Source organism: Ammodytes marinus (assembly GCF_949987685.1).
Source record: "Ammodytes marinus genome assembly, chromosome: 18".
Taxonomy (NCBI): domain Eukaryota; kingdom Metazoa; phylum Chordata; class Actinopteri; order Uranoscopiformes; family Ammodytidae; genus Ammodytes; species Ammodytes marinus.
In genome coordinates this window covers 10,433,887-10,453,270 of record NC_137222.1, presented here as the reverse complement: position 1 = coordinate 10,453,270, position 19,384 = coordinate 10,433,887, and the positions used below count along the sequence as shown (strand labels likewise).

Below are 19,384 nucleotides of genomic sequence, written 5' to 3'. Positions count from 1 at the left end.
GTTTTGTGTTGGATATTTACCTGTCATGACTTGTATTGTCACTGATGGATAGTCGTTGACTTGAGAGACAGCAGGTGTGTGTGTCTCCTACCTTTCAATGTCATATGTTTCTTGTCACACTGAGGGGATGAAAAGCCTTTTCCTCCTGAGTAGCATTGAGAGGCTCTTGAGATAACAGAGTGAGAAAAGGTGAGGGACTAGATAGTGCGCGTGCGTGTGTGTGTGTGTGTGTGTGTGTGTGTGTGTGTGTGTGTGTGTGTATATATATATGTGTGTGTGTGTGTGTGTGCGCGATATCTGTGTGAATGAGTGTGTGTGTGAGAGAGAGAGAGAGAGAGAGAGAGAGGGAGAGAGAAAATGCAGTGCGGTTCAATGACCACTGAGGTGCAGCAGGTAGTTTTTGTTGATCTAACGAGAGCTCAAATGTAGGAAACAGATGAGGAAAAACAGGATGGAAACATGGCATTTAGGTTTGTAAATATTGAGGAAGAAGTGTCCTCCGCAGTCAGATACTTTTTCTTCTCAATGGATATTTAAGTCATGTGCAACCTGTAGATCGTGATTTATTTGCCAAGCCCATATTATATTTTTCACTTTGTCAAATTTTGATTTCTTTCATAAATCATTCCGTCCCAGCCACACGTAAAAACTTTGTTAAAGGTGAAGTAAGCGATTTATTTATGTTAATATAAGTGTTAAATCGCTCTCTATATACAGTGATCACTTATATACGTAGTGTGCACGTTTCATAAAGCTGATCTCTCAGTCACCCGCTCTGCATGTAGTCTGCAAATAAACTTTTCGGGGATCCCACTACTGATAACCAATCAGAAGAGAGAACGCTACAAACCGGCACCCGTCTCACTGCCGGTGCACGTGCAATGCGACAGATGGGTGAATGTGTATGCGCCTACAATGGCGGAGCAGGTAAAAATCCTTCCCAATGTCTGTTTGGATGGTTTTTATCATGTTTTATCACATTCTGAGATGATGCAAGATAACTCGCTGCTTGAAGACCGCAGTGCATTAATGTGGTGATGTAGGGACGAGGGAGGGGACTGCTAACTGCAGGAAGTTAGCTAAGCTGACCATTCCGCTTACTGAACCTTTAATATTTTCTTGAATTTTCTTGAAGTGCAGCAGACTGAAGACAATTTTGCGTGTTCATGCATTATATGATATTTCCTTATCGGTTGTTTTCATCATAGTAAGTTATGTCTATGTAATTGCCTGTATGGAAAAAAACAGTGGAACCCATGCTACTGATGTCAGAAGCGGCCGTTCACCTATAGCGTAGTTCAAGTATAGTATTCATGATGTCCTTCCTGGTCCGTGCCTCGGTGAGACATTGTTTGAACAGAAACAGTGCCTTGATGTCATCCAGTTGACAAATATGGTGTCAACACAAGCACAGTTATAAGGTGCACGCATATGTAAATATAGGCATACAGTACATATCTATCTACAGTCATAGACAACAAAAGTAATGGAAAGTTAGAGATTGTGTCATTACATGTACAGTATAGTAGGTTTTTATCTCATGTTAGTAACCTTTGTCACACAGAGTTCAATGTCCAAACAAATGAATTTAAGAAGAGCTGAATGTAGATCTGTGGCTATAAAACCAGGAAGCTTAGTGACATTTACAGCACACCTTATAAATAATTAAAAAGCTATTACATAGAGATAATTAAAATTGTGAGTGTTTCCATAAGATAGGAAGGTTTTACAATATGGACAGGTTCCTGCCTTATTTGGCTAACCTGGGACATGGGTATTGTGTGTGTTCAAAAGTGTACTTCATGTGTTTTGTATGCGTGTACAATGGATATGTGTCCATTGTGTGTTTTGCGCATCCTGTGGGACCTGGCTGCAGTGCCTTAATGTCTTAACAAACAAGTAAAGGGTTGGCTGGTGGGGCAGGGGGGGTTTTGAGCGGGCTCAAATGGACACAATATATGTACACATACAGTATGTAAGACAATATTTGCACACACACATACACACACACACACACACACACACACACACACACACACACACACACACACGCACACACACAGATGAATGCGTACAGTATGCTTCTCTCTGAGCTCTCGCTGCTCATTTGTCTCTTCTCTTTATCTCTCTCTCCTCTCTCTACCCTTTCCTTCTCACTTGTTTGTACAGCTTGGAAGTCTACCTTCTTTGCCTCTTGGGCATTTGCTCTTTCTCCCTCTCCCTCTCTCCCTCTCACTATCTCTCTTCCCCCTTCTCCCTCTCTGTTTCTCCCTCCCCTTTTTTCTCTCTTTCTCTCTCTCTTTCTCTCTCTCTCTCTCTCTCTCTCTCTCTCTCTCTCTCTCTCTCTCTCTCTCTCTGTTGCACTGTTCAGTTGGCCTAGCCCACTCTGGCAGAATCACACACAACAGCCCAGCAAGCCAGCCACAAACACTCACACACGCCCGTTTGACAGAGGAAGTAGGCCACTTTAATGGGGAGGTGTGGAGTGCCTGTATCTGCCTTAAGTGGATTGTAACCTGGAACTGCTCCCGATTGCCAGGTAGGGACATGACTTTATGTCTCATCTATGGACTCAAATGTTATCTTGTGTGGCTAATCTAAATATAAACAGATGTCGTTGTACTTCTCTTAGGCCTGGGAGGAAAAGATTCTTTGCAAGTATTGATGGGGTTAAGTTGAGTTGAGGATTTTTGTTTGTTGTTGCCGGCTGGCAGGGAGGGGTTGGGTCATACGGAGATAGGAAGAAGACAGAGAGATGGAAGGAAAGATAGGAGAAAAGCAATAAAGGCTTATTTATCACTAGGCATCTTTATGACATACTCATATCAGGAGGTTGGTGTCAGTGTTGTGCTCTTTTTTTAAATGTATTAAACTTCACTATTTCTACTTTGTTCAGTTTGTTTGATTGCTTTTGGTTTGCTTTTCATATTCTTTCTTACTTTGTTTAATTATGCCTCACTCCATCCACTTATCCTCCCCTCTCTTCTGTAGTTTGAAGGGCTGTCTTAAATATAATTGCCCCTCTCACATCACCTCCCTCTTAACAAGCAAGAGTTGTGGACAGTATAAAGTCTGCATATCCTTGTTCAGCGCTTTTATTTTCATAGCTTCTGGTCTGGCTGTGTACCAGTGACAACAGCTGACTGAGGAGTGGTAGGCTGAGAATGAGAAACAGTAGGCTAGATAGCCACTAAGTAGCCTTACTCACAGTTGAATGTGTCAGATCCAAGCTGAACATGATAGAGAGAAGAGGAGAGAGCAAACAAACAGTGCACACTGGGGAAAATTGCTTTTTTCTCTTCCTCATTAGGGGAATTGTGGGGTTATTCTTTACGTAGAATGAAAAAGAGAGAGAGAGAAACATTTGTGTTGTTTTTAGTAGTTTGTGTTGGTGCCTATTGTTGCACGATCGATGATAGAGTATGCTGTACAGACATGTGAATGTATGGAGTGTCCTCCCCCCTTTTCTTTCTCTTGCCCTTGGCTTGATCAATAGGAGACAATGTGACCCATCCCTGTGCTGCACACACGCCAGCAAATTGTGTGTGATCCATCAGCTGGCTTGACCCAGCTGGAACAAATAAGAGGTCTGTTATATTCATGACCTGGGGAAAAACAATCTCTCCCACATTGTTACCTATTGTTTGACGAAACAAGACAGAAATTAAACAAAAGGGAAGATGCATCTTTTCACTATCCTCTTTCCTGCACACACATACGCAACCCCACCCCACCCCCCCTCAATCCCCCCCCCCCCCACACACACACAAACATCTCTCTCACTCAACCTCTTCTCAGTGGTCACATTGTCTTCAGCTGCCTGGCGGCGTCACAGGACAAGTTACGTCAATGGCATTTTGTCTATGAACTCTTAGCCTCTATCAATAATGCCTTTGCAACTTTGCCCCTGCACCCACAATCACCCCCGCCCTCGAACAAAACCCCAACCCCATCCCGTTTCTACCCTTGGCCCGCCTTCATTGGACTGTGCCTGGTTTCTGTAACAGAATAAATCCGGATTCTTCGAAACGATATTTTAGGAGTTGCAGTGCGCTGTAATGTTATTCTTAAAATGAGTTTGATGACACTTTGCATAATATAAAGAAAGGCACCAGCTCCCGGCCAAGCTGAAATATTAATGAAGATAGACTTCATGCTAATAAATTGCAGTTGACATCTTCAAGGGTTAATCCACTGCAAGTGTTCCTGCGAGATATGTTAAGCCACTGTATTTCTTCCCTGCTTTAATTAGTGTTTGCTGACATTCAGAATACTATACCCTGCTATACCCGCACCTGAGATGATAAGTAATAATATTGTGTTCATATAAATGGATGAACTTTGATTATTCGATGATAACGTTGCAATTCTGAGGTGAAAGCCTTGCTAGTTTCACTCTTTACTTTGCATTGTTGTAACCAAACATCAGTAGGCCTACATTAATATTACACTTCTATGAGTACAAACTCTAAAAAATCTCTTTAGCCGGTCGTCTTTCGATACCTTGTTTTGTGTGTGAAGCAGTTATAAAAGTGTATTTTTATGTTCTCTGTGTTCACTTGACATTAGGTCCTCACATGTTGTTTTACCTTTATCTGCAGACCCCTTTTCACACGTTCCCTCCCCTCTCTTTTCCATCATATTGTTCCTCCTTCGCTTTCAGCCTGATCGCAATTGAGAGATAAAGGACTATTACCTTCTCGTCGATGGGGAAACAAGCTGGTGCATTGCGGTGCATTTAATGAGGCCATTCAGAGATTGATCACCTATATGGTGGTCCCTTAATGTATTGATTGGTGTTAAACAAAGCAATAGTGGCTTTTAAATCTGCAGGACCACAGATTGTTCTGGACAGTATGTCAAAACATGCCTAATATATGTTTAGTTGGCGCAGGCATGCACACAAGCGCTTTTTCAAAGAAGCAAAACAAACATCAGGATAATTACCATAGGTGATACCCCATAACACGCTTATCGACATGTACACCGCCATACAAAGACATGACCTGTGATTGCAAGGAATGTAAAAAATGAACCGTGTGTGTCTGCATGAGTTTATATAACCATCTGTGACGTGGGGAGCGGAACAAATTATATCACTTAAGGCAAATGAACAACGTGGGCTATGTGTGTCTGAAAAGGAGTAAGTGGGCATAAAAATGTGGTTCAAAACAGCTTTGGTTAATGCCCAAGGAGGCTAATGGTCTCAAAACGACAATTTTACACAGAAACATGCCTCCAAGTAAAGCACCCTGAATGTCTTCTTGAGCACCGTGGGCCATTAGAACAAAAGAACGGTGTTTCCTTAGACCAAGTTAATTGAATTTATTTTATTCTTTTCACTCTTTTAACCTTTCATTTTCTCTTTCTAATATGTTGAGCCCCTATTTTAATGAACTTGGTTGATCTACCTGCTGCGTACATTTAAAAAGAAAACTCTACTTTTTAACACCTTCTGAGATGTCGTTTGAGGGTTATAAATGCCAGTGTCCAAAAGGTACTAAGTGAGCACTTAATATTACTTAAGTTATATACTAAATTTAAATTTCCCTTAGGTAATTTATTCTGCTACTTTATAGTTCTACTCCACTGCGTTAAGAGGAGAATACTGTACTTAACACTCATCTATATTTATTTGACAGCTATAAATCAAAATAATTTTTCAGAATAAGATTTTATTGCACATATTAAAATGGCTACTTACTTAGTATGTGCTTCAATAATAATAAGCAAACAATGTAATATATAACACATTGACTCAGGAGGATACAGTAATTGGGTCATTCTGCTGCATACTATTGATTTAACCCTTTACATTTATATTGAATATTTGAAATCAGGACTATCACTTGCAACTGAGTATCTTTACAGTGTAGTACTGCTGCCTGAATACTTTTAGTAAAGGATCTGAATTCTGCTTAAGATGTTGACCTTGTCAATTTGAAATAATTCAAAGATATTATTCTAAAATCAACCAATCATTCCACCACACAATTAAAAGCTGGGCAGGCAGTGAAAAATGCATACAATTATCTAATCCAGAGGAGCCTGTCGCTCATCAAATACAATTGGCAGGGTGTGTGGGAGGAACGCTGTAGAGGGATCACATCCTAGTTGCTAAATCTAGGTAGGACCTTTATGTGATGTATAGAATGCTGGGCAAGGGGGCGCCCTTAGCTCAGTTGGTAGGGCGTCACCCCCCCCCCCCCCGGGCCGGGCCCAGCAGCAGACCCGGGTTCGATTCCCGCCCGCGGTCTTTCTCTGCATGTCACTCCCCTAACTGCCCCATTTCATCTGTCTCTTCACACTATCAATAAAGCTTGAAAAATGCCAAAAATATTTAAAAAAAAAAGAATGCTGGGCAAGCAACTTTCTTGTTTGTGAAAAGCAACTGTTGGTGACTTCACTTAACGTATAGCAGATGCATGTGACCATATATACCCTCCCCGGATGAACATTGGAGTACAAGGTTTTAAGTACTGCTGCATGTAGGATTGGCTATCACAAATGAGGTGAAAAGGGAAAGCAAGCAGACGAAATACAAACAACTATTCTTTGTAAGTCATCAGTATGCTAATATATGGGCCAAAACAAGAGTGCTAAAAAGATAAATATCCTACAGTGGTTTTGGATGTGTAACCAAGGACATGTGAGCACTTTTCTCATCCGTCAATGTCAGTAAACAACAAGGGTGAAAGTGCCCAATTTAATTAACTTTGTTCCTATTTGATGTACAAATGTTATGTTTCCTTCTAAGCTATATAAGCAGGAAGTCCTGTCTAGACTTCACTGACCTTACATGTCCTTTGTAAGAAATCAATGTGATTAGTCAATGGCAAGAACTCTCAAGAAATACAACAGTATTGCTGACAGATGGGGTGGAGTTCCATCAATTAGCAATGATCTTGCCAGCCAATTTGCCTTGTCATGCAGATCCAACACCGGGCTATTGGGAAAAGGGAGTGGATACAGACAAAAGGGGCAACGAGGAAGAGAAGAGAAAAACCTGTTATTTTGTTTTGCATTGTACAATATTTTTCAACAGCATTGCTAATTGAGTTGAGCTGGATTTATTGAGGTTTCGAGCTGGAAACAATATTAGACTGAGTAGAATGAAGCTTCGGAAGACTTTAATGCTGTTTGATGTAATGCCACAGTGAAAAACAACCAGGACACAGGAAATGAAATAAAAAAAAAGGTCAAGAAAAGAGATAAAGATGAAAAATGACACCTTGAAATGGAGAAGCGGGGGTTGTTGTGGGGGAAACTAGGATGACAGAGTTCATAGGTGCACCTTGAGCTTTTGGAGAGATCGCACAGCACAGCAGCTGCTCCCCTGGGATGGGTCTGTCATTGCCATGGTTACTGTGTGGGACAGTAGTTCACATGAATATCCCTGGGTGACTTTCAACGCATGTGTGTGTGTCTGTGAGTGTGTTTGTGTTTAACAGTAGTTCTTTATGAGAATATATATTCCACTTAAGGTTTTACTTTTTCTGAATAAAAATATTTAATTGATTTTTCCTTTTTTTTAGGGAGGTTAATTGGAAATAGGACTTTGAAAGTATTCACTGCTCACTCCTGGTTTCGTCTGTGTTACACTTCCAAACAGTCGACACAGTTAAACCAAGCATGAGTCATGAAAGAGTAATTTGGTAGGTGTCACTGGAAGGTGGTGCTACAGAGTGTAAGGGAGAGGGGAGGGGGGGGGGGAGTCAAAACCTTGGACAGTTCAGTTGAGTGCATGTGCGGCAACATTTCAATACCTATCAGTGCTGGCTCCAGGTGAACACATTGATACATTATAAGATCCATTATCTGTAGAGGTGTATGTTCAAAATACAATTTATGACATGGAAATGATTGTGAAAAACAGTATGTGCTGTTCTAAATTAATGGATGCTCTCGAAGGAACTCTATTTCTGTAGCTGTGCAAATCAACCAGCAACAGAATGCAGGAAATAAGGTCAAGAGGAGCTTCCCTCTGTGGCCTATTTAGAATTTTTTAAATTCTTACTTCAATTTCCTATTTTGGGGCTGCCATGGCAGAACTCCATGCTAGCTTGCATACAGTATGTATTTGGCAAGTGTGCATTGTTTGTGGCATGTAATCTTTCTCACCATGGCATACCATAAAGCCTGCAGTGATTTTGCAATATTGGGAGGGACACATCTTTTTCTGTCAAGTAATGATGCTTTTTACCCTAACGTTCCTTTTGTTTGTCTTGTTTGTGATTTTTTTCTTCTTCCTATATTGAATAGTTTACATTATGGACTCTATGGAATATGGACTGAACATTCCTAAACAAATATTTTTATTTTATTTTTAAATTAGCGATACATTGAATTATTGGCCACAGTTATTGTTGCAAAGTAGCACTAAAAACAAGTTTTTATGCTAGTGGAAAAGCCAAACGATTACCAAAATCGATAGGATTCATCCTCTGGGTACCATGGTAATGTCTGAACAAAATTTAGTGTAAGTCTTATTCTTTACTACTTGAGATATTTCAGCCTGGGCTAAAGCTGTCAACTGACTGCATGGGCAGACATTGCCATCTGTAAAGCCACGCCTTATTGCGGGTGACAGTACAAAAGAAAAGGTCACCTGTTTTCTGCACAATACCCATTGGAATGATATTAAATGTGTAAAATGACCTAAAGTTGAGATTTCTAACTCGTGATAGAAACGTGGAAGTAGTATTGCTGCCTCATGGCCTTGGAACACAAATAATGTACACAATTTCTAACACTAGGCATAAGTGTCAGCTCAATGAACACACAGGAGTAAGCATTCAATCTTCTCAGTGAGCTGAATTCAGACTTTTGCTGTTTGACCCATCACCAAAAAGATGAACAAACCTTCACTTCCACACCAAAAAAAAGGAGGTTTGGAAGGTCATATGTGCACAATTCTTTTACTATTCCTGGTAGCTCACTGTATGTTAATGTGTTGTGGCGTTAAATAAGATAAATGTTGCCGGGCAGAGTTAGTGTTCAGTGCCCATTGGCAATAGGTCATTATGAGACCTGGCAGTGCTTTTCATTTTATCTTCATAAAAAAAACAAGATGGACATTTTCCGTGATTAAGTCTCCTCTCCTCTCCTGTTTTCTTTCTTTCTCTCTGACCTCTTCCAGTTACTCATCTAATTTCTGTGTCGTTGCCATTCTCTGACCCTCCTCCCTTCTGCTTGTCTCATCCACTTTGTTTCGTCCATCTATTCGCTCTCTGCTGCCCTGCTGCATCCTTCTTCCCGTGCCTTTTAGTGCCGGTTTTTGTTTCCTTGCTTAATTGAGGCAAGGCGAAGAGATTTGTATTGAGTTCAATCATTGATGACCTTGAGTCGTGTTTGAGTGCGGATCTCTCACACTTTCCCATATACATGCACACAAATGAGAGCACATTTCCCATTTGCTATTTTCTATTCATTTTCATATCTTTTAAAACAGGCTAATTGAAGAAAGAATATTAGAGTGTATGCAATGTGATAAGCGTAATTGTAGGAGGCTTTGAATATAAACAACATTGTTTGTATATCTGTTCCTTTCATATCTTGGTTTGCATCTTTTCTTCAGATAGGACGTGATTACTGGCTTGAAAGGCGTAAGGGTTTAATTGAAGTTGATTGATTTTGTGTGTGTGTGTGTGTGTTTCCTTGTGTGTGTGTCCACTGTCGAGAGTGTGAGGAGGAGGAACAAGTGTATTTGACAGGACAGGTGGATCCATTGTGTCTGAAGCCATATCTTCAACATGAAGGGCTTTCTGTATGCAGGACAACAAAAGAGTGACAAGGGTCAGCACAATTGAAAACAGGAAAGACAATTGTACTAAATCTCAGCTCTAAATAAAAGAGAAACAGAAGAATAGATCAATGTTAATCCCATGTTTCAAAATGTTCACACCATGGCAGGTTTTATAAAACAATCAAAAGTGTATGACCGTAGCGCACTTCTCTGACATGGACCACCATCCATGATCAAAAGAACAGGAAAAAGGAACTGGCGAAAGGGGAATGAAGACAGAGAGACCTCGCTTCCACTTATGAAATCACTTCATTCTAAAAATACCCCGTCATAAACCCAGAACATCAGTAAGAAACCCTGATGTCTTGGTTGTTACACTGCTGTGATCCATTTAGACAGGACCACACGGAGGTTAAGAGGGAATTACAGGGAAAATGAGAGATCTGGATCACCCTAGGGCAACTGTATGAACTGCCATGAACCATCAGGACAAGTCAAGTTTGCATTTACAGCCCTGAGTTACTGCTCCAGTCTCAATGGGCCATGTGTGCTGGATGTTACGGTCTGACAAAGCCAACAGAACCACAACATGTACAAAGGGCATTGAAGCGTTTCTGAGGTCCCCCAAACGGGTTCTCTATAAAGCCCCTAGGCTGCTTCTTCACATCCTGCCCACGAAGATCAAAAACAAGGGACAACCCAACAGTCACAAGGATTTATTGCGAGACAGACCTTTAGCCAATGACTTATACTTAAACCACATTAAGTGATGACATTTGTGCAGCGATTAGTTATTATTAATGGTGGCTGCAGTCAAAGCCAATACGTCTCCTCCCCAATAAAAAAATAATAAATTTGATATCAAAACTGTTCATAAGAACATTGGATGATTAAAACATGCGCTTAAGAGGACAATGGTCATATAATGGTGTGTTTGCCTTACCATTTATTTATTTTTCAGTGCCGAAAGCTGTGGCTTCTTTGCAAAAAAAAACGTTGCAGTTTGAGAACCGATTGGTCTCTATGATCATCACTTGTGTTTATGAAGCCTTAATCTCTTTTTGTTAAATATTACTCAGGAATTTAATTTGGAGAGTCTCACATGGTACACACAACAACGCTCTGTATTGGTTTCTCCGCATGGGAATATTAATTATCAGACGGTGGTAGTATCAGTTTCATTGGGATTTAATTTGGCGCCACACAAACATGATACACACAACAAACAAAAGTCGGTTTAACAATTATATCTGAGTCTAGTATGAGGCATCATGGGTAAAACTTGACTAGGGATGATTTGGATTAGTTGGTCAAAATAGTATCCAGCGTGGTTTTGCTGGTTTAGGTAATTGATAATTGCTAAAAAATTTAATAAACCGTTTCAAAACAGAGCCTTGAAGTTCTGAACAGCCCTCATTACAAAAATATGAGGTCATATTGTCGCAGGACACTGACCATAATTTCAGACCTCGGTGTCCTGTATACAGACTGTATTCAGGTTTCGCATGTACAGTATACATTCAGATCTCATCACTTACTCGATAAAAACACATCCATATGCATCCTTTCTGCTTCTAGTCCTTCGAGAACAGAAAAAGTTATGTAGAATGATTTCTATTCCTGCAAGTCCTCAAAGCTCTCTGCAAAGTTTATGAATTCAGTTCAAAAGTTTAACTGGGTTCAAAGTTTCAAGGAAATACAGCTTGTGAAATATCATGAGTGCTGTCTGAAAGAAGGCAGCATTATCTCCAATTTGAACACAGCATCTTGTGACTGCGGCTTGTCATCATGGGTTCAATTGATCAACACAATGTGACCCTTCACAAGACCTGCAGATTCAAAGCTGCTAGAATTGATTTTACTCGTTGTAAAACTATTTTAACAACTTTATATCCAGCGTGATAGCTTCAAATGGAAAAAAAAGTTTGTACGCAATGTTCCAACATTTCCTTAATTCAGCTTGACATAATATCATTGAAAGCTTTGTGATCTTTAGTCGGGTTTAAAATGACAATTTTGTGAGTTTGACGGCGTTGGCCCACTCAAAATGCATTTGTAATGATCCACCCACTGAGGGCTCTGTGAGCTGGAAGAGCAGCGTTTAAAAACCAGACGATTTCTGTAAGGAGGTAATGCAGAGGGATTGCTAAAGGCAGGGGCGAGGGTGGTTGTGTGTGTAGGTGCAGAATACACACATGTGCACATTAGTGAGTGACAGAGATCCTGTGTTTTGCCCCTTGGTGGAGGGCTTATTAGTGTGTGTGTGGTCATCTGGGCTACAGCTAAATGTACAGCATGTTGAAATGATGGATGGGTGAACAGATGGGTGACTGGTGCTAACACTTTTATTACTAATCTTGTACATAACTGCAACACTTTTTTTATCCCACAGTCCCTAAGGACATAATACCAGACAGTTGATTGGACTAAATCATTGTGGCAAGCTCCAGTGTAATACTGTAGCTATAGCAGCACAAGTGAGCAAAACAGCAGTACTGTACATCACAGTATGAACTCGCTGGCAATGATATGCAGTCTTTGTCAGTTCAGCCTTTTGTATTATGATTGATAACTACTAGCATTGGGGACTAGTTGTATCATCTTGTGTAGTAGAGTTCAACTCAATCTCCATCTCCTTCGGATCTGATGGAAAGTCTAAAGTGTCATCATTGTAATGCTACTATTCGCCTTGTTTGACAACATCCCTGTGTGACGTATGTAGTTGATCCATTTTAACATTACGACCTTCTCAAAAGACATAAATGGCTTCTAGTCTGATCCTGGCAAAACATCTAGCATGACATATATTTCAATTCAATAACTGGTAATGGAATAGTTGAACTGGATTTGCTCATGGCAGCTGAGCAGACCCATCTGAGTTACACAAATTGTTAATATGTACAGTATCTCACAAAGTGAGTACACCCCTCACATTTCTTCAAATATTTCATTATATCTTTAACACTGAAGACATGACACTTTGATACAATGTAAAGTAGTCAGTGTACTGCTTATATAAAGTATAAGTATAAATGTACTGTCCCCTCAAAATAACTCGACACACAGCCATTAATGTCTAATGTGCTGGCAACAAAAGTGAGTACACCCCTAAGTGAAAACGTCCAAATTCGGCCCAAAGTGTCAATAATTTGTGTGGCCACCATTATTTTTCAGCACTGCCATAACCCTCTGGGGCATGGAGATCAACAGAGCTTCACAGGTTGCCACTGGAATCCTCTTCCACTCATTTATGACAACATCAATTGCTGGTGGACATTAGAGACCTTGCGCTACTCCACCTTCCGTTTGAGGATTCCCCACAGATGCTCAATAGGGTTTAAGTCTGGAGACATGCTTGGACAGGCCATAACCTTTACCCTAAGCTTCTTTAGCAATGCAGTGGTCGTCTTGAAGGTGTGTTTGTTGTCGTTATCATGTTGGAATGCGGCCCTGCGGCCCAGTTTCCGAAGGGAGGGGATCATGCTCTGCTTCAATATGTCACAGTACATGTTGGCATTCAAGGAACTGTAGATCCCCAGTGCTGGCAGCACTCATGCAGCCCCAGACCATGACACTCCCACCACCATGCTTGACTATAGGCAAGCCACACTTGTCTTTGTACTACTCACCTGGTTGCCACCACACACGCTTGACACCATCTGAACCAAATAAGTTTATCTTGGTCCGATCAGACCACAGAGATGGTTCCAGTGATCCATGTCCGTAGTCTACTTGTCTTCAGAAAACTGTTGGTGGGCTTTCTTTTTTATCTTTAGAATAGGTTTCCTTCTGGGACGACAGCCATGCAGACCAGTTTGATGCAGTGTGTGGCGTATGGTCTGAGCACTGACAGGCTGACCCCCCACTCCTTCAAGCCCTGCAGCAATGCTGGCAGCACTCATAGGCCTTTTTTCCAAAGCCAACCTCTGGATATGAAGTTGAGCACATGCACTCAACCTTCGTAAACTGGGCTGCAGGGCAGTATTCCAACATGATAACGACCCCAAACACACCTTCAAGACGACCACTGCATTGCTAAAGAAGCTGAGGGTAAAGATTATAGCCTGTCCAAGCATGTCTCCAGACTTAAACCCTATTGAGCATCTGTGGGGCATCCTCAAATGGAAAATGGAGGATTTAAGGTCTCTAATGTCCACCAGCTCCATGATGTCGTCATGAATGAGTGGAAGAGGATTCCAGTGGCAACCTGTGAAGCTCTGGTGATCTCCATGCCCAAGAGGATTACGGTAGTGCTGGAAAATAATGCTGGCCACACAAAATATTGACACTTTGGGCCCAATTTGGACATTTTCACTAAGGGGTGTACTCACTTTTGTTGCCAGCACTTTGGACACTGTGTGTTGAGGTTTTTTGAGGGGACAGTAAATTTACACTGTTATATAAGCTGTACACTGACTACTTTATATTGTATCAAAGTGTAATTTCTTCAGTGTTGTCCCATGAAAAGATATAATGAAATATTTGAAGAAATAGTACAAAGAGGTGTACTCACTTTTGTGAGATACTGTATGTATGTAGACACAATGCATTAATCGTCCAAACAGAATTGACTAACGATTCTCTCTCCCTCTTGTCTTTCTCTTTGTTTTTCCTCTCCAGATGTTGGAACCTAAGGTGAACGCCCCTTCGTGTGAGCTGGGCGGCGACCGAGGAGGGGTGTGCCTCCACCTGCCCACGCGGAGCTCCGAAGGCGAGGAGAGCAGCCTGTACCCCTCCAGCCCCTCCGAGCCCCCTACACTGGGCAGCCCTCACCCGTCCGACCCCCTTACCCCACTGGAAGACATCTACCTGCCCTTCGGTAGCCTGAAGGTGCCCCCTACGCCGCCGCCTTCCACCGAGGGCGAAGACTGCAAGAGCATGGAGGGGAACGAGATGGAGATCTGGAAGGAGGGGAAGTACGTGGAGGGCATGATCGAGGAAGACCGGGAGGAAGAGGAGGAGGATGGGAGGGACTGGGCCAGCAGGAAGAGTGCGGGAAGTGAGGGAGAAGAGAAAGGGGGAGGAGAAGAAGAAGAAGGAGAAGAAGAGACGCTAAACCTGGTGGCGTCGAACACGGACGACGAGCAGGCCTCCGAGCCGCCCGACACCAACGCTCCCCCCTCCTCCTCCTCCAGCTCCTTCGTCATCCCCGAGCTGCGTCTGGATCGCTCCTTCAGCGCCGACGCCCTGTCCTCGCCAAACACCGACGAAGAAGAGTACGACGAAGACGAAGAAGAAGACGAGGATGAGGAGTCCACAGAAGACGAAGATGAGGATGACAGCGACGACGCCTACCTGCAGCGTAGCGACAGCAAGCGGCGCAGCATGGTGGAGGGAGCCAGCACCTGTGAGAAGCACGGAGGAGGAGGGGGAGGGGGGCGGCTCAGCGTACAGAACTCCCTGCGCCGGCGCACCCACAGCGAAGGGAGCCTCCTGCAGGACCCGCGCACGCCCTGCTTCACCTCCGACAACGCCCTCAACTGCATGGAGGCCGGCGGAGCGCACCACAAGGGCGGCTGGACCCTCCCCTCGCCCAGGACACTGAAGAAAGAGCTGACCAAGAATGGAGGCTCCATGCATCAGCTGTGTATGCTGTTCTCCGGGAGGAAGGTAAGAACTGGTTCACACACACTGCACTGACATAATGATATTCTTCTTCTTCTTCTTCTTCAACCGAATTGTATTGATGTGAAACAAAACAATGGAAAGTAAAAAAAACAACAACAACATGATAAAACAATTCAAAGTGAAAACAAACAACAAAGAGAAGTACAAACAAAGTAAAGGCGCACAAAAAGCTGATAAAAAGAGCCAAAAACATTGAAACATTTGATAGTACATACATGTTTTTTTTATTTCAGATTACTAAACAACAGCCAATAAGATAAAAAAGGAGACAGTGATGTAGGGTGGCTGCGATTAAAATGACATGAGTGGAAACACAATATTAGTCGTGGAGGAATACACAGAATACAGATAATAAAATAATTAAATAAAGTTCAGGCACAACATTGATTGTTATTTACAATAGAAGAAGAGACTTTAAGGGTTTGGAGGGCCAACTATATTTAAACACACAAACACACACACACACACACACACACACACACACACACACACACACACACACACACACACGCACGCACGCCAGGATTTGATTTCTGTTTTTCTTCCTGACCTCACATACTGAATGAAATGTATAAAACAGCCCTTTGCCCATGTGCTATTGCATCAGCAGCGTCTGAGTGATCTAACAGCTCAGCTCAAAGTTTCCATTCACTGCTCTCTGTAAAGAGGGTGACATCAAGTGGTAAAACAGAGCAAGTACACAATAATCTTGTAGTCATAAGGGTGTATTTTTCTAATCTAACAAGAAATGCAGTGTTTGTACGCTCTCTAACATAGTGACACTCCAAAGACATGACACTAAACAGAAACAAATACATTACACTTCTAAACCAAAAGATAGTATCAGCTGGTTACAACAAGTAGTCATGTGTGACTTTAACATAAACATACATTTGTTTGACCTTTTTGCAAAACATAAACATCGCTTCATAAGAAAGCAGAACAAAATGAATGTTTGCATACAGACAGACAGCACTGGCATTTAATGTTCAAAATGCTGATCATTCAACTAAACACATGCAATAAAAACTGACATGCTATTGTGTACATATATTAGCATCTGTAGCAGATCCACTTCATGATAAGCACTTGATGGGCTGTGTGCTATCTGAAAGTAAAGATTGTACAAGAAATGTACAAAATGAGATATTTTGTATATGGGTGTTCCTTTTTGATGTAGTAAAGCAGTCCACTCGTCACTGGTAAAAAAAATAAGAATGCTGTAATCGCAAATAATTACTTTCCCACTTCTATTTGAAAAGCATTTGTGCAGCGAGCCGGTAACTGCCAGTTCAGGTGGTAGTGGTTCTAGTTGTCCAACAGAGGGAAGCATAACCAGTTAGCACAGCAGCATCATAAATGTGCTTTATATCTTTTCTCACTCCACTTTGACCAGGGTTGCGCAACAAATAATAATTAAGAAATCTCATGTATGAAGTCATGTGTTTCATAATTTCTCTAGAATTATTACACTTTTTTGCTGGAATGCAGACCGGTCATCATCTCAACACTTATTTCATCAGTGTGCATTTGGCAATAACTGTTAAAAAAAAAGAAGGTGTGCAGACTAGTTGAAAGAAAAAAGAAGGTAAAGCACAGAGCACCACAGACATCCATATATTTAATGATACACCAATGCCAGAAGGCATCAAGTGCTCACTCTGTCATTGTAAAAATATCAGAAGCACTCCTCCTTTTTCCACACTCGGTAGCCTTAAATGGCAGCGTGTGTGTGAGCTGTGCAGAGGAGGAATGCAGCACACAGGGCTAGAGCCAATTGGTCTTGGCAGATTCAAGGGTAATTTTTACCACCTATTGGACACAGACACAGTGAGGTTTGTGTTTCCATTATTTGAGATGATCTGTCAACGTCCCCTCGTTCATAAATCTTGTGACATCTCTAGGTGCAAAAAGCGAGCATGTGTGTGTCGGTGCACTTAAAGATAGCATTAACAGCCTGCATGCACTCACTGTACTGCCTTAATTTCATAACATCTGGATACATCAGTTGTTATGTATTTGTAGTGTACACATTGTATCAAAGATTGTTGTAAAGTATGGACTGAATAACAATGAATTATAAATGCATTGACGAAATGCATGATGGTTTGGCAAATACATAGATTTCAAATCATTTGTATTCTTTCTTTCTTTCTTTTTTTCTTTTCTTTCTTTCTTTCTTTCTTTCTTTCTTTCTTTCTTTCTTTCTTTCTTTCTTTCTTTCTTTCTTTCTTTCTTTCTTTCTTTCTTTCTTTCTTTCTTTCTTTCTTTCTTTCTTTCGATGATAACAGCAGGATAAGCCTTCAAAATTATTTTGATCATATGCGCCAAAACGTTGCAATGTTAGCTATCATTAATATATTGTATTATATTTAGTCATCAGTTTACATAGGACACTTTGTTTGTCAAATCTGATAAGTCACCAATGAGAACAACTGGCTTGGTCTGATATGGATGTCAGGGCCTGTCCATCAAATGGCGGAACAAACACAGAGCACTCAGCTGCATTGACTCTCAGCAGGATATTTGACACATAGTTGAGAACATTTTAAAATCCGCCCTTCATGGTTTGTGTAAACATTTTGGCAAAAGACATAAAAAAAGTATTCCACCTCCAATTTTTTTCTTACAATTTTTTGCCTACGTCCCTTACTTTGCATCCACACAAACGTCATTGCAACTACGTCTGTTCCCGGCGCTTTTGGCTTAAGCAGGCCAAACATTTTGTTTATGGCGTCTGAATGTTTGTTTGAAATCCGGATAAATATCAGCTGTCTTTCCAGACGTTAGGGGGAAACGATTTTAATGTGTTTACGGATGGTTGTGTGATGGCTTACATTCCTGCTTTGTGTCAAGGATACACAAGGGGCGCATGGTATACAAAGAAAATAGGTTAGCATGCATTCACACTTGAAAACAGGTGTGTGAACGACTGGCACTGCACACACACACACACACACACACACACACACACACACACACACACACACACACACACACACACACACACACACTCTCTCTCTAGATGTGAAGCAGTCACAACAATGGTTAATTATGTTTACATATTCTAAAAATTAAAACAAGAGGGAGATGGCATCTCTTGTTTGGCTTGATTAACATTCACCATTCAACACTTGAGCTGGCAGCAATTTCCATTTAATGTTGGTGCACTGCGCAGTGTATCTATTATATTTGCCTGAAACAAACCGGTAGCCTACTGCACAAATACATTTGTAATGTTAATGTAATGTAATATTAATAAAATATTGCTTCTGTAGCCTGGTCATGAGTGAAAAAAGGTAAATAAATTATTTAGGCCACAGTCCCAAATACAAGAAACTCAGCACGTGAAGCTTTATTTGTTTGGCCAAAACAAGCCAGATGAACACTACAGGTTAATCTACCAATAGGCACACAGTGCACACACTGCTTCATCTAATCTAACTGACTCACCTTTGTCCTTGGGACTAAATCCAAAATGTCAAAATCGATTCACGAACATGGAAGAATAAAAAATAGAACGCACATGTAAACAAACAGTAGGTTGTCGTATGTGTTTTGTTTGGATTGACCTAGCTATTTTGGATCAGATTTGTCCATTCTGTAGGTTAGGATAGACAGCTGTAACAGTACAGTAAGTACATTATTGTGTAATGCTATAAAGCTACCTTTAAGAATAGCATATGAATGAGGTTAATTGTACAAACAACAGTTTAGAACAACATATTTGGAGTTTTGTACTGTCTGAGTACTGAGTATCTTCAGTTTCCTGGACCTCCACTTAATGTCCACTGCACTGTGTAAGCAGGATAAACAGTTACAGGAACCAAAACACGCTATTTAAGGCCCACGTAGAAAAATATCTGTAAACTCTGTGTGATGTTAAGCCATCTTCAAGTACCTCAGCTACATGTTGATGTTCTCAGTGGACTTCCAAAACAAAGCTATTTGTGCTGACCTCTCCTCGTTCCCCAGGCCCTAATGTACATATTCCTCGTAGTTTAGCTAATC

The 19,384-nt window shown here is 41.3% G+C and overlaps 1 protein-coding gene across 2 annotated transcripts in view; it reads left to right on the top strand.

The window, feature by feature from the left end:
- Nucleotides 1-19,384, top strand: part of rgs3a (regulator of G protein signaling 3a) — a gene marked incomplete at its 5' end in the record, with an annotated part of 139,806 nt that overhangs the window by 88,227 nt on the left and 32,195 nt on the right. For both annotated transcript variants that reach the window (XM_080046981.1, XM_080046982.1), the window contains one exon: nt 14,366-15,355. In XM_080046981.1, the coding sequence (XP_079903107.1) occupies nt 14,366-15,355 (990 nt within the window). The remainder of the gene's footprint in view (nt 1-14,365; nt 15,356-19,384) is intronic.